The 16,850-nt window shown below is 35.0% G+C and overlaps 1 protein-coding gene across 1 annotated transcript in view; it reads right to left on the bottom strand.

The window, feature by feature from the left end:
- LOC148951642 (eukaryotic translation initiation factor 3 subunit A-like) overlaps nt 1-16,850 on the bottom strand; it is a 166,828-nt gene that overhangs the window by 35,389 nt on the left and 114,589 nt on the right. Inside the window, exons 8-10 of the mRNA XM_089091172.1 lie at nt 14,011-14,148; nt 10,880-11,124; nt 8,201-8,330 (exon numbers count right to left, since the gene is read on the bottom strand). Coding sequence (XP_088947298.1) covers nt 8,201-8,330; nt 10,880-11,124; nt 14,011-14,148 — 513 coding nt within the window. The remainder of the gene's footprint in view (nt 1-8,200; nt 8,331-10,879; nt 11,125-14,010; nt 14,149-16,850) is intronic.

Here is a 16,850-nt window from a genome sequence, read left to right as displayed (position 1 = left end):
TTATCCTACCGTCAACGACCCCGTCCGGGATCAAAGGGTTAGCCCTTTGAAACTAAACATAATGGCATCAAGGTTTTTTCTTTAAAAGGTTATAATGTGATGTGGAGATATATTTGTCCTTAAACATAGATGCATTTCATAGAAAATTACTTGTTATGACAGACTGTTTATTCTGTGAAACTAAGTCTATCATTCTTTGGAGATGAGGGCAGCAAAGGCTTCTAAAATTATATTTTTAGGTTCACATTTTCAAATTGTCCATGGCAGGTGCTTTTGTTAAATATGAAAGGAGGATGGAGAATTTAACCCCTGACTTTACTTAATTTGGAGGATCATTATTGGACTGTGAATGCAGTATGGATGCTGGAGCGGAGGGAGATATAGGTCTCTCTGAATATGCAAAAAAGTAATTTAAAAAGAAACGTTAAATCTAAAATAATAAAGTACTATGATAAAATCTTACCTCAAGTATAACGAGTGAGTTTGATGAAGTACCGCTGATCAAGAAAAATTTCACTTTATTTCTAAACGCTAAAATAAACCAAACGAGCCCTTTCTCTCAACCATAGTTATAGCAAAGTCAAGCTTTGGTGTAGAGTTTGAGGGATTTATAGCAGGTTATATACAGGATGAACCTGAATATAAAGTAGCAAACGAACATATTTTTTAAAAATAAAAGAGTAACATCAAAAACTAAAACGAACAGAAATTACCCTGTATATAAGGGGGGGCTTATACTAAGGTTTGACCCCTTTTCCGCAGTCCTTCACGTGTGCTCTAACACAAAACCAGTGACAAACAGCTTAATATTTTCTTTAACTACAATGCCTGATACAGCGTAGTTTTAGAAATCAAGTGTATTTAATAGCAATTGGTGAATAAAACACTAATTGGCTAATTTAATGACTAATTGGCCACATTTAATTGCTTCTTAATTGCTTTCAGTAAAGCAACCGTCAAGCCACGTCGTAGATGGTGAGATGTTCATGGGACGGCAGCCCCCGATATCGATAGGATAACTTCTGCTCGTGTCAAGTGTTATTGTCACTCTCCACTCTCATTTTAAGGAAATTATTTTTCTTTTGTAACTTCCAATACTATCACGATGCAGTTGTCTCCACTTAAAAAATAATTCTGAGTTCAACCAAATAGTACAGTTGAGCAAAAATTTCAACAAAATAATATATATTTCAACAACAAAAATAATGCTAAGCTCAACGAAAGAGTACGGCTATTCTTTGGTAATATTTAGGACCTAGTCCTATAAGGACTAGGTTGAAGGAAAATATCCTTATCAACCCAAGTCCCTACTCGCTTTACACGCTTTCCCAGAGGATATCAGCATTAAGTAACTTCCGTACTTAATTCTAGTTGCTACAAACAACTTGGAATGGAACTTAACAAAAAGTCACCCTTTCACGGGCTTGCTCTAACAGTGACTTGCTATGATTACCATACTAGCCGATACATGATAAATACCAATTATTCCTTGCACATTTTCTTTAACGATTAGTCAGAAATGAATGTAAATGTATTGAAGTCTTGTCCAATAGAAATATAAATTTTTGCTGGCAAGTATTATTGCATCAATATACAACATCCACCTTTTCAAGATGTTAAATGTACTTTTTCTACCATCTCTAAATATAGTCAACGGGAACCCTTTCAGGGAGAAGCCTAGAGTAGAAACAGTGGCCTAACTAGCTGATTCTGGCCTAGCAGGCCAAAGTCTTATAAAATGTTGATACACTTTTCTCATTCTGTAGGATAACCCATCTTCCGGTGATCACTGTAATTTTTGCCATACAGCACAATAAATTTAAAGAAATAGTCACTAAGCTATATATTATTTCTTATATCTGTCTCTTAAATACCTATTATAGACAAGTAAATTTCTATAAAAATTAATATGATATGATATGAATTATTAACACTAAAAGCCTTACTGGGCCATGGTTAATACTCAATATACTTCAAAAATAATCTCATAATGCTGTATATTATAATACTGTGCTGCAAATTGTCTAAGTTTTTAGGGAACCGTAGTTAGGAGCTGTCATTTTGCTTTTATTTGCCGACAGGTTTTCTTGGCTTACTGCGCAAACGAAACCGCTCAGGGGGAAATTTTTTGGAGTTTTGTGAAAAATTCTAAAATCAACCTTTGTTTTAAGACAAGCATGATGTCATTTTCTGATGACGACTTGGATGTTCCAATACATCTCTCTGGGTACCCTACGGAAAAGAAAGCAAAGGAAGTATTAGGTGCAACTTGTGAAGAGTGTCTCCAAAGGCTAAGGGAGTCTCTGTCATGACATTTATATATCAAACGGTTCGTGGTAACGAACTGTAAGTAAGGAGCGACCCGGCTCAATGGTAACCGAAACTCTAAAAAACGGAATTTTGATACCAATAGATACATCAAAAGAATGAGATTTTAATTCTAATTTCAAAAATGTAAGTTTCATCAAGTTTAATCTTGCCCATCAAAAGTTACGTGCCTGAGAAAATTTGGCTGATTTTCGAAAAAAGGGGGAAAGACCCCCCAAAAGTTATAGAACCTTAATGAAATTCACACCATCATATTCAGCGTATCAGATAACCCTACTGTAAAGGTTTTAAGCTCCTATCTACAAAAATGTGTAATTTTTCATTTTTTGCCCTAATAATTATCACGGTTGGTTGTTGGTTTGTTTTTTTTTTTTTGTTTTTTTTTTCCCAGGGGTGATAGTATTTACCCAGTGGTCCTAGAATATCTTAGGAGGGCTCATTGGAACGGAAATTAAAAGTTCTAGTGCCCTTTTTAAGTGACCAAAAGAAATGGAGGGCAACTAGGCCCCCTCCCACGCTCATTTTTTTCTCAAAGTCACCCAATTAAAGTTTTGAGATAGCCATTGTGTTTAGCATAGTCGAAAATCTAATAAATATGTCTTTTACGATGACTTAATCCCCCACAGTTCCCAGGGGAAGGGCTGCAAGTTATGAACTTTGCCCATTGCTTACATATTGTATTGGTTATTGGGACGTATACAGGCATTTTCAGGAAGAATTTTTTTCTGGTGGGGGGGAGGGGGGCTGGAGGAGGGGGTTACTCTGGAGAATCTTTCCGTGGAGGATGTTTCTTTGGGGTAAGGGACATTTCTATGAAGGGGGCGCCAGATTTCCAAGCATTATTTAAAAAACGATCAGAAATTAAATTAAAAAAACACGTACTTTCAACTGAAAGTAAGAAGCAACATTAGAACTTAAAATGAACAGAAACTATTACGTATATGAAGGGGTTCTCCCCCAAGTCAATACTTCGCTCTTTACGCTACAGTTTTTTTTTTAGTGCTTTCAAAAGAGCTATCTATTCTAATTAAACGGCCTTTGTGATTCAGGGGTTTGTGAATTAAATTTTTTTTTACTTTTAACGTAAAGAGCGTTTTATTTAATAAGGGGAGAACCCCATCATATATGTAATAACATATACGTAATAAAAAAAAACAATAAAAAAAAAACAAGCGATACTGCTCAATAGTAAGCGAAACTTTTAAAAACGGAACTTTGATGTCAATAAATGTATAAAAAGAATGGTCTTATAATGCTGATTCTAAATATATGAATTTTATTAAGTTTAGTATTACTCATCAAAGGCAACGAGCCTCACAAAACTCACCTGATTTTTTAAAGAGGGGGGAAACATCCCCTAAAAGTGAAACATTTTTAATGAAAATCACACCGTCAGATTCAGCGTATCAGAAAACCCTATAACATAGGTTTCAAGCTCATATCTGTAAAAATCTGCAACTTTGTATTTTTGGCCAGAAGAAAAATATACGAATATAGAAGTTCGTTACGTAAGTTAATTTGTAAATTACGTCAGAACCAAATTTATAGACAGCCATTTAGCAAAATAAAAGTAAAATTTTTATGCAAATTTTGTTTACTTATTCAATTACGGTGAGCAAAAATAAAAGCTGCATTAACTAAAAAACAATCAGAAATTAAATAAAAAAAACAAGTTTTTTAAACTGAAAGTAAGGAGCGACATTAAAACTTAAAACGAACAGAAATTATTCCGTATATGAAAGGGACTGTCCCCTCCTCAACGCCTAGCTCTTTACGCTAAAGTTTGACTCTGTCTCACAACTTTATTTTTTAAAACAAAAAAAAACTTTAGCGTAAAGAGCGAGGCGTTGAGGAGGGGACAGCCCCTTTCATATACGTAATAATTTCTGTTCGTTTTAAGTTTTAATGTCGCTCCTTACTTTCAGTTTAAAAAACTTGTTGTTTTTATTTAATTATCTTAAAAGGAAGCACACAATTGATATGCACAAAGATAAAGTATACACGTCTGGTGCAGAAAATAACAAACCCAAACCAACTAAAAAAATATATAAGTCAGGCTGCTTCCCTTGAGAGAGCTCCAGATAGTAAAGCAAGTGACGTATAGGGCAATGGATTAGTGAAATCTGGAATAAGAAGAGCAGAGATACGATGGTTTTTTTTATTTCCAATCGATCAAAACAAGCTGGTATGCGGATGCTCTGATGCAAAACCCTGTTTAAGGATAAATTGCCACTTTCTACGTTTGATAGGCCAGATTTGAAACAGATTATTTAAAAAAAACGACAGCAGGGGGCTTTAAAGCACCATTTGGGGGAACCGCCCATCGTCACATAAGTTTTCCTGCCAGAAAAAAAGAAGTTCAGAAGGCTGCTTTAAGATCTGCCACTCAGACTAGCTTGACTTCTTAGGCACGTTTTCATGGTCCATTCCCAAAGGAAAGGGGTAGTGACAACCTCGACTATCAATGTTTGAGCAAGTGTAACGTGTCAGCCACCCCAGCTACCTTAGCCAATGACATCCATGAAGAAATTGCTTGGAATCCTTTGATGAAGTCGAAGATTTCGATCCAACTGTTGAAAATGATTCAGACTGTCTTTCTGTTCCTTGTTCTGAAAACTCCGGAAATGAAGATACGCTTGCTGAAGAATCTGAAAAAAACTGATGCAGTGTCTAAAGAAGAGGGCGGTGAAAGTAATGGAGAAAAAGAGTGGGGAGCTGGGAGTCTGTCAAAAAATGAGGTTGCAACAGGGGCTATCCGATCCGAAGACACGTTACACTTGCTCAAACATTGATAGTCGAGGTTGCCACTACCCCTTTTCTTCTGGGAATGGACCATGAAAACGTGCTTAAATAATCAAAAGCATGCCCACTCGTATTCTTAAAACAATAGTTTGATGTAGTAACACTTTCTATAATGAAGCAAGTGTATGGGTTGGAGAAAGTATTTTCTGCCGCAAAGCGAAAGAAATTTTCGAAATAAGTTATCAAAAAGTGCAAATGTTTTTATATTGCATCCCTTTGAAAACCTATTAAGAGAAGAGAATGCTTAAAGAAAGTATTGTGTAGCAAAGGGTCTAAGTTTCTTTGAAATTCAGAATTTGAGAAATTTCATTTTACATATTTACTTAAGAATGAATTCGGTGGAGGGCCTAGCACATTATTTTCAAGTGTAAAGTGCCGTAAAAATATACAAAGTACCCTTAAACTAGGAATTTTCCTATTGATTTGTGTTTCCCACAGATTGGGTAGGAAATAATTAATCTTAAAAAGATGTTTTAAGCTGCGAGGCAGCGGAAATTTTTGACTTGGGGGTAAGAAGTGTCATTTTCCCGTATATTTTTCTTCTTTCATACATTGTTTCAGATGGCTTCCAAACATCAGGATTGGGTGAAGGGGAAAGCATGGTCTGGATGGGCAGACTGTCCCCAGCCAAAGCAACTATGGGCTCTGTTTAAACACTAGTGACTTTGAGTTGACTGCGCAATTTGACGACGAAAATTATTTTATTTTCAAAACGTATCAAATAACTAGTATGCATTTCTAGGAAATTCGAGGAGATTCTGTATAAACATAAAAGCGCATTTTTGGAAAAAAGGAACGGGAAAATAGAAGAAAATAACCATAAAAAAGGATGGCGATGTTGCGTACATACAGTTTGTCGCCCCTTTATTGAAAAACTGTTCTTTTGGTGGAAAATGCTGCAATAGTACTGATAATAAACCAAAACTTATCATTTACAAATTTTTTCTTCTTTAAGCCTTAGGTGTTCGAAAACAGCTGTTTTCTGTTTTTACCAAAAAAACAAAACAGAAACAGGTATTCTGTTTTTTGTTGACCTGTTCTGTTTCTGTTCTGTTTCATTCAAGCCCTGTTTATTTTTTTCTGTTTCTTCAGAAAAAACAGAACAGTGCCCATACTTACTCACAAACCCACAAAAATACAATATCAGTCAGAAAAATCACAGCTCTAAAGCTCAAAGAATATATTAATCCCCTCTATACATATTCGAACAGGTCATTACATCGTGAAAAACAGCATAAAGTATTTTAGTGGTTTAATTTTTGCAAATCTGGTTGTTTACACTTTGACTCTGGTAATTCGAGTGGCGGATTGTCAAGTGTAAGTTAAATAGTAATTAAGTAAGTATGACAGCACTAGACCCTATGGGTCCAAACCAACCGTGCTGATCTCCGGTGCGTGGCCCTTCAGCCAGGAAGTGCAATAGGAAGTTGGGGGCTAATCAGCCTGTGCTCTTGCACACCCTTCCTTCTTACCTTCCCCAGATTTCTCCGGGTACCCATTTATAGCTGGGTCGACTCTGGCTGAGCTTACAGAGTCACAACACTGACCCTCGTCCCAATCCTAATATCTGGCCACGCCAGGGATCGAACCCGTGTCCCTTGGACAAAGAATTCTCCACCCAGCGCACGTCCACTTAGCAAGTGCAAGTTAAAACAGCTTAGTTAAACCAATAGAAACAGCTAAAAGTCTATTAAAGAAGATGATGCCACTAAGAAGCCAATCTAACAAGAAAATCTGGCTGTCTAAACTTTGACTCTGGTAATTCAAATGGCGGATTGTCAGGTGCAAGTTAAAACAGCTTAATCAAACCAATCGGCAAAAGCTAAACGTCTATTAAAGCTCAGCCATTAAGGAGGTATACAGGAGGAATGGCTTGTATTAAGACCCCTTCAATTAATATTTTCCTAGTTATGATCCCTATCTAATAGCTTTTTGAAGTTCTGTTTTTAATTTTGTCATTAGAAAGAAATAGTTTAGTCCTAAAGATAGGTGTATTCAGTGGAAGGACACCTGCAAATCCCCTTTTTTTCTAGACTCTGGACAATTTTCTATTGACATTAAGCAGACATTTAGCTCTATGTTGATGACAAGCAATTTTTTTTTATATAGATATATTTCTCACAAAAGCCCCATGTGCCACGGACTTTACAAATACAACAAAACACACAAAACATAACAAGTTCAAACACTTTTGAAAATAACAATAAGATAGAAAACCCTCACTATGTCTCATCCCCACGCTCACAAAATTTCCCAAATTTTTAATATCCACTTTGCAACTACTTCCTATTTTATTTTCTAAACAACTTCTATGCATCACATCCCTACCAAAAATTTCCCTTCTAAGTACCTTCAGTTCTTCACAATAGCACATTCCAGACTCCCCGCACATCGGACAAGTGAAGGGACCACTCCGTACCTTAACCCTCCCTAAATACTTTCTTCTCCCCCCAAGCGGCATAAAATTCCCCCTTACTGATAAAAACCCTTTTTAAAGTATCGTTTTAGAGCCTATATTTTAGATATATTTCTTCTCCCTGGGCGTCTTTAATTTTTCTATATATACCAAAGGATTGTGACTTAACCTTGTCTTCTTGCCAAACCTGGATCTCTTGATCTTGTAGCACTTTTTCCATAGCTTTTGCAATCAATCCCGTTTCCACCCCAGGTCCAATGCCATCATTCCACCAGCCTTATAGCCCACAATTGTCTAGTATACTCTTAATTTGCACAGGCCAAGAATCTTTTCTTCCATCCGATAACATTTCATTTAAAACATTTTTTGTTAACCGATAATCTGACATAGCAATAATTTTTCCCCAATAACCTACCATGCGTACTAACCGTTTATTTCTTAAGCTAAAAAGACCCAGGTCACCCTTTATAATAACAATGCTATTAAACTTTTTATCTAGCCCTATTAATCTTTTAAAATAATGAAGCTGTATATAGAGCTCTTATTTTACTGTGTAAATGCTTTTTGCTGATTTTAAAAACCTCTTGAGGTGACAAAAAATTTTGAACATTAATTGCAGCAGGAATATAAATAATGATAAATAATTCATTTTACCTCGAGCTTCTTTTGAAGAAATGGTATCTCTTCTTGTCGTTTTGCACGTTCCAGATGATCAAACTTCTTTTCTTGAGATTTTAAACGATTAGCAGTCTCTCGACGCTCCTTTTCTAATTCTTCAAGTTGTCTGAAATACAAAATAAAAATAATGGCTAACTCGGAGATGACAATGGAAGAGCACCAACAGACTATAGATTCTTAAAAAAAAAAAAAAAATAAACTGAAATTGGGACACTGTACATCTACTTAATGCGTTGTGCCTCATAATCTTTGCCTAAACTAGTATAAAACGAGTAGGAGTCAAAATTATTTATTCTAAAAATTTATCCCAAAATTATTATATTTGAGAAGAGCATTGGATAGGGAATTGCAAGGCATATGTTTTTTTTGCAATTTGATTTTTATGTTATTCAGTAAAAGACAAATGAAAGCACTTTTTTTTATGTCAAAGGACTAAAAAAATTAGACGATTTAAGGCCTGTTTCTTCCATTCTAAATATTCAAAACCATTTTCAGTTAGTTCACGCAGAGAGCATTGTTCAGCAACCAAAATATATTATTGGTAAGCCTTGTTTACTCAAAATACAAAACCGACAAAACAAAAAAGGTGCACAAAACAGGAGCAGAAGAATTCTTGAGTAGCCTGCAGAAAATAAAAGATTAATTTATGAAGCTCTAAATAGGCTAAAAATTTTACTTTGAAATCCCATTTAACAAATTTTCAAATTTGCTTCCTGTTTCAATACCCCCAGCTTCCTCATCTTAAGATGCCTGGAGATGGCCAATCCCTCAGTTAAACTCTAAGCTTATTGGCTTGGTTTTTTAAATTTAAATTATGAATCAAATCCTGATGAGAGATAAATATATAAAAAAAAGACAGAAACAACTTTTTTGCTAATTTTTCTATCTTTTATTATATAGTAAAAGACCAAATTTCACCACTTCTTCTTAATGTCGAAGGACGAAATAAAAATCCGACGATTTGAGGCCTGTTTCTTCCGTTCCAAAACCCATCGAAACGCATTACGATTTAACTAAAAATAGCATTTCCTATGCAATGATCTTCCCATATATAATAATTACTACTGCTACAATTGACTCCATACATCACGATATTTTCAGGCCGTACTCAATTCAGGGATATCAACTTAATTGTCCCTTTGGTCAATGAATACATTTTTATTCTTTGCCATCAAGTTATCTTTGCCAGGAGGTTTGATATAATAAAATGTCACTTTGCGAGCCTAATTAATTGTTAGGCAAAACGCTTTATATTTAATTTAAAATCAGCCTAATATATATATAATATACATAATAATATATATTATATTATTATATATATAGTAATAATAATACATAATAATAATTATAATATAATATAATTATTGCAATATAACTATAATAATAACAATAATATATAATAATATGAATCCTGTGACCGCAAAGATTTTAATCAAGGCAGTTAGCACAAGAAGAGACGGCAGTTTCCAAAACTGTCAAATTACTCAATGATGCTTCTTTTGAGCTGATTTTTTAGGTTTTCGAAGCAGGTAAACTAGAATATTCTCAGGAATATTTTCTCTTTCTCCAATAAAACAATGAGCCATTAATCCAATGACCGTCTAGAGTTAAACAATTGAAAATAAAGAGTAAATAGATATAATATTTTGAAACAAAGCAATGTAGACAAAAACAACAAACTTTAAATAATAGAGAAATCTGAATTTTTCGACTTCAACTAAATTAAAAACAACATAAAAAGAAAGAAAAACAAAAAACAATAAATAAAACTCACATCTTAACAACTTCCAAAATCACCTTGCAAATAGCACGAATATGCACAACAGAATGATAAATTAGCTTGTCTTTGTATCAGACCGTAACTCCAACTGTACCAGAAACAGCCTAATTTGTCATTCTGTTGTGCATATTTGTGCTATTTTCATGGTGATTTTGGAAGTTATTAAGATGTGAATTTTATTTTTTTTTCTTTATGTTGTGTTTAATTTACCTTAATTTAATTTATTTTTTTTATAAAGGTTTCGGGACGGGAAGTCGGAATATTTGGACTCCTTTATTATTTGAAGCTTCTTGTTTTTGTTTTTGTTTTTTTTTTGTCCACTGCTTTGTTTTAAAATATCATACCTGTTTTATCTTTATTTTCATTTGTTAAAATTCTGTAAATCAAAAGGCAGTGTAGACAAAGAAATTATTCCAAAATATTTATTTTTAATTAGAAAAGTTTCCCAAGAGATTCCATAGAAAGCGTTAACTAGAATAAATCGCGACGAATAACATGAGAGATACAAGGTGCACATTGTGAAGGTATTCATTGAGGCGTGCTATATTCATATTATTTACCCTAAAGTATTTATTATTATAAAAAGCTTGAGAAACAAAAAATTATATCATGGTGTCTTCCCTCGGCCGGGAGTCCTATATGTAATGGGGGCACATAGTCTAACTCTTCCCGTATTTTTTCCAACATTCCTCAAGGCAGTCCTTTGAAGCTAACTAAACTTTTGGCTTATCTTAGAGAGAGTACCATCTCTCTATAAACCAAACAATAGGCACCACCTAGACTCGGACTCACGACCCCTAGCGAAGCAGTTCGACGGGCCGACCATTCGGTCACGGCGGTTAGAAGCCAACAATTGGGATAAATTATGTACATACCTTGCCATCAGAGTCTCAGGATCCATACTTTCCATCTCAGAGCCAAGTCTTTGAGCCACTTTTCGTCCATGAGCAGACTGGGTCAACTGAGCTATCTTATCCTTAATTTGTTTGGCATTTATAGCCTTGAGTTCATCTTCTTGGCGTTTCTTTTCCCTTTCTTGTCGTTCTAGATCCAGACGTTTTTTTTCAGCGAGATGTTGGTTGCGAGCTGCTTCTTCCTGTTTTTTCTGTTCTTCCAATTCCTAGATTAGAGATAGAAAGTTTTATAGCAATTTTGAAGACGATTGTAAAAAAAAAATTATATTGTATTCCTATTACTATTAACAACTCACCTGAACACAAAGCCACCCAAGAATAACGAAGCTGGAACCACTTCTCCCCCGTGCCACTTTATTCAGAGCTGCCATGCAAGCGTTACTTGCAATGCTCTGTACCCACAAGTATTAAATAGACAGTCCCAGCATCTAAGGAATGTTGATTGATCGTAGAATCATTATTAACTATAGTAAGTCCTCAATGCTAACGATAATTTGAAATGTGCATTGTTTTATGGTATAGTATAGTCACTATAGTATGACATAGTCACTATGGTATGGTATAGTCACTCACGAGGTCGTAAACTATGCCGGTTATTTTTTTTTTTTTTTTTCATTTACCACTTTTCATTCCATTTTAATATCTTTCTGTGTGGAAAATGATTCTCTTTGTTCTGGATATCAGTAGAGATCAGAAGCACGTATAAATTCACCTAAATATGCAAATACCTAAATTTACCTAAATATGCCAATAACAATAACATACCAATAACAATAATAAGCCAATAACAAAACCAATAACAAGCATAAATTCAACTAAAAGCCGCAGTAATCGTAACAAACCAGTGAAAAAGGAATTATTCGAACAGAAATCGAAAGTTCTGATGCTCTTTTTAAGTAGCTTTGGTATAATAGAACTATGCCTTTTATTTGACCCAATTTCGTCTGAGGATTTCGTCCAGTTTCGTCAGAGGATTTCGTCCAGTTTCGTCTGAGGATTTCGTCCCGTTTCGACCGGGAATGTTTTGCTAGGCGCACGACACAAGGTGTGAATTATTCGTTGGATCCGTTTTACCCCAACAATCGTTCTGCATAGGAATTAGTTTTCTGAAATTTATCAGTGTTCGATTCGAGACTGCCAATACCAGAATACAAACGATAATCGAATCAGAGGATTAATAACCAGAAATCTCTTTTTATATATACAAAACAAAAATGCTCCGGTTAATTTGAGCCTATGCTTCCCCATGTGTCAAAAAATTATCAGCGATACATGTACCACTTGATTTGCAAACGATCCTAGAAATCTACATAGAAACTTTAAAAGCAACCCAATTAACATACCTTCAACGATCCCGTCCGGAATCTCGAGATTAGCCCTTTGAAACTAAACATAACGGAATCAAGATTTTTTCTTTAAAAGATTACAATGTGAAGTGTAGATATATCTATTTCTAAACATAAACGTATTTGATAGAAAATTACTTGTATGACAGACTGTTTATTCCGTGAAACTAAGTCTATCACTCTATGGAGATGGGGGCAGCAAAGGCTTCAAAAATTATATTGTTTGATCCACATTTTCAAATTTTCCATGGCAGGTGCTTTTATTAACTATCAAAGGAGGATGGAGAATTTAATCCCTGACTTTACTTAATTTGGAGGATCATGATCGGACTATGAATGCAGTATGGATGCTGGAGCGGAGGGAGATATAGGTCTCTCTGCCACTGCAAAAGCGGGATTTAAAAGGAGTTAATTCTTAGACAGCACAGCAGTATTAATAAAATCTTACCTCAAGTATAAGGAGTAAATTTGATGAAGCACCGCTGATGAAGAAAAAATCCACTTTATTTCTAAACACTAAAATAACGCAAACGAGCCCTTTCTTTCAACCATAGTTATAGTAAAGCCAAGCTTTGGTGTAGAGTTTTAGGGAATTATTGCCGCTTATATTCTGGATGACCCTGAATATAAAGTAGCAAACGAACATATTTTTTTTAAATAAAAGTAAAGAGTAACATCAAAAACTAAAAGGAACACAAATTGCCCTGAATATAAGGGGGGCTTATACTGAGGTTTGACCCCTTTTCCGCAGTCCTTCACGCGTGCTCTAACACAAAACCACTGACAAACAGCTTAATATTTGCTTTAACTACAATACCTGATGCAGTGTAGTTTTAGAAATCAAATTTATTTTAAAGCAATTGGTGAATAGAACACTAATTGGCTGAATTTGTCGCATCTTAACTGCTTTCAGTAAAGCGACCGTCAAGCCACGTCATAGAGGGTGAGATGATAAGGGGACGGCAGCCCCCGATATCGACAAGATAACTTCTGCTCGTGTTAAGTTTTATTATCACTCTCTACTTTCATTTTAAGTAAATTATTTTTCTTTTGTAACTTCCAATACTATCACAATGCAGTTGTCTCCACTAAAAAAATAATGCTGAGCTCAACCAAATAGTACGGTTGAGCAAAAATTTTAAAAAAATAATATATATTGCAACAAAAAATAACACTGAGCTCAACAGTAATATTGCTGAGCTCAACCAAAATAATGCTGAGCTCAATCAAATAGTGCGGTTGAGCAAACATTTCTACAAAATAATACATATTTAAACAAAAAAATAATGCTGAGCTCAAACAAAGAGTATGGATATTCTTTGGTAATATTGCTGAGTTCAACCCAAATAATGTTGAGCTCAGCCAAATAGTACGTTTGAGCAAAAATTTCAACAAAAATTGTATATATTTCAACAAAAAAATAATGCTGCACTCAACCAAAGAGTACGGCTATTCTGTGGTAATATTGATGAGCTCAACCACAATAGTATGGTTGAGCGAAAATTTCAACAAAATAATATATTTCACAACAAAAAAATAATTCTAAGCTCAACCAAAGAGTACGGCTATTCTTTGGTAATATATAGGACCTAGTCCTACAAGGACTAGGTTCAAGGAAAATATCCTTATCAACCCAAGTCCCTACTCGCTTTACACACTTTCCCAGAGGATATCAGCATTAAGTAACTTCCGGACTTAATTCTAGTTGCTACGAACAACCTGGAATGGAACCCAACAAAAACTCACCCTTTCACGGGCTTGTTTTTCCATTTCTTCTTTGCGTGCTTCAATGGTTTTTTGTCGAGCCAATATTCCGGCTCTGTCTCTTTGAGCATGGTCGAAGTATTGTTGGACGATTCTGGCACGAATTTCATAGTTTTTCCTCTGTAAAATATAAAGTTTAAGCTGTCATTTTCGGAAGACTAGGAGGTAAGGTTTTAAATGCGAAATGGAAAAAGAAACAAGAAAAAGGACAAAAAAGAAATAAAACAGAAGGAAAAAATTGAAATTTGAAGCCAAAGGGACCTCGTTAAGTGTGCCGTTCTTTTTGGAAGAAATGCTCAATATCCAATATCCTTAAAATGATGGAGGTTTGAATCATAGCCTCTAGGACAGCAAAGATAAGAAGAAAGTTACAATAAAAACACTGAATACCTAGATATTCATTAAATATGAAGTTGACAAAGAAATCTCACAAACTCACAAAAATATAATATCAGTCAGAAATATCATAACTAGAAAGCTCAAAGAATATATTAAGCCCCTCTATGCACATTCGAACAGGTGACCAACAACATAAAATATTTTAGTGGTTTAATTTTTGCAAATCTGGCTGTTTAAACTTTGACTCTGGTAATTCGAACAGGTCAGTACATGGTGAAAAACAGCGTAAAATATTTTAGTGGTTTAATTTTTGAAATTCTGGCTGTTTAAACTTCGAATCTGGTAATTCAAATGGTAATTTGAACATGGTGAAAAACAGCATAAATATTGTAGTGGTTTAATTTTTGCAAATCTGGCTGTTTAAACTTTGACCCTGGTAATTCGAATGGTAATTTGAACAGGTCATTAGATGGCGCAAAAACAGCATAAATATTATAGTGGTTTACATTTTGAAATTCTGGCTGTTTAAACTTCGAATCTGGTAATTCAAATGGTAATTTGAACATGGTGAAAAACAGCATAAATATTTTAGTGGTTTAATTTTTGCAAATCTGGCTTTTTAAACTTTGACTCTGGTAATTCGAATGGTAATTTGAACAGGTCATTACATGGCGAAAAACAGCATAAATATTATAGAGGTTTACATTTTGCAAATCTGGCTGTTTAAACTTCGACTCTGGTAATTCGACCAGGTCATTACAAGGTGAAAAACAGCATAAATATTTTAGTGGTTTATTTTTGCAAATCTGGCTGTTTAAACTTTGACTTTGGTAATTTGAATGGTAATTAGAACAGGTCATTACATGGTGAAAAACAGCATAAATATTTTAGTGGTTTAATTTCTGCAAATCTGGCTGTCTAAACTTTGACTCTGGTAATCCGAATGGCGGATTGTCAAGTGCAAGTTAAAACAGCTTAATTAAACCAATCGGCAAAAGCTAAAAGTCTATTAAAGCTCAGCCAATTAAGAATGTGTACAGGAGAAATGGCTTGTAAGACTCTTCAATTAATATTTTCCTTGTTATGATCCCCATCTAATAAGTTTTTGAAGGTCTGTTTTTAATTTTGTCAGTAGAAAGAAATAGTTTAGTCCCCTTTTTTCTAGACTCTCTGGACAATTTTCTATTGACGCTAAGTTGACATTTAGCTCTCTGTTGATGACAAGCAATTTGTTTTATATAGATATATTTCTCACAAAAGCCCCATGGGCCAAGGACTTTACAAATACAAAAAAACACATAAAACATAATAAGTTCAAACACTTTTGAAAATAACACTACGATAGAAAACCCTCCCCATGTCTCATCCCCATGCTCACAAAATTTCCCAAATTTTTAATATCCACTTTGCAACTACTACTAACAACTCACCGCAGCACCAAGCCGCCTGAGGCCAATACAGCTACGCACGCTCCTCCTCAATCCCAATCTAGTCAAAGCCTCCCTTTTACACCCTCCCAAGAAGTTCCCATTTCCTTTAAATCTTTCTTTATGACGTCCTTCCACCCCAGACGAGGACGACCTGCTTTCCGTTTAGCCCTAGACGGCTGGCCGAAAAGAAGAATATTTGGCAATCTGTCATCCTTCATCCGCACAACGTGCCCTAGCCACCTCAACCTTTCTTTCATTATAGCCCTAGAGAGCGGTATTGAACCACATTTTTCGTAGAGCCTATTGTTTGAAATACGGTCAGTCAACCCAGAACAATCCTTAAGCAATTTCTTTGGAAAACATCTAGCAAATCTTCATCCGCTTTTCGGAGCGCCTATACTTTTCTATTTTGATTTCTATACAACTTCTATGCATCACATCCCTCCCAAAGAATTCCCTTCCAAGTACCTTCAGTTCTTCACAATAACACATAAAATGTTCTAAATCTTCAGACTCCCCGCACATTGGGCAAGTGAAGGGACCACCACTTACCTTAACCCTTCCTAAATAATTTCTTCTCCTCCGAGCGGCATAAAATTCCCCCTTATTGATAAAACCCATTTTAAAGTATCATTTTAGAGGCAAAAATTTAGATATATTTCTTCTCCCCATACTTTTTTAATTTTTCTATATATTCCAAGGGATTGTGACTTAACCCTGTCTTCTTGCCAAACCTGGATCTCTTGATCTTATAGCACTTTTTCCACACCTTTTGCAATCAATCTTGTTTCCACCCCAGGTCCAATGCCATCAATCCACCAGCCTGATAGCCCACAATTGTCTAGTATACTTTTAATATGCACAGACCAAGCATCTTTTCTTCAATCCAATAACATTTAATTTAAAGCATTTTTTTGTTAACCGTTAATCTGGTATAGCAATAATTTTTTCCCAATAGCCTACCATGCGTACTAACCGTTTATTTCTTAAGATAAAAAGACCCAGGTCACCCTTTTTAACAATGCTTTTAAAATTTTTATCTAGCCCTATTAA

This window comes from Artemia sp. Qi Xiang Cuo, chromosome 6, assembly GCF_049724085.1.
Source record: "Artemia sp. Qi Xiang Cuo chromosome 6, ASM4972408v1, whole genome shotgun sequence".
NCBI classification, from domain to species: Eukaryota; Metazoa; Arthropoda; class Branchiopoda; order Anostraca; family Artemiidae; genus Artemia; species Artemia sp. Qi Xiang Cuo.
The sequence above is the reverse complement of the archived record's forward strand: the minus strand, read 5'-3'. Positions and strand labels throughout refer to the sequence as shown.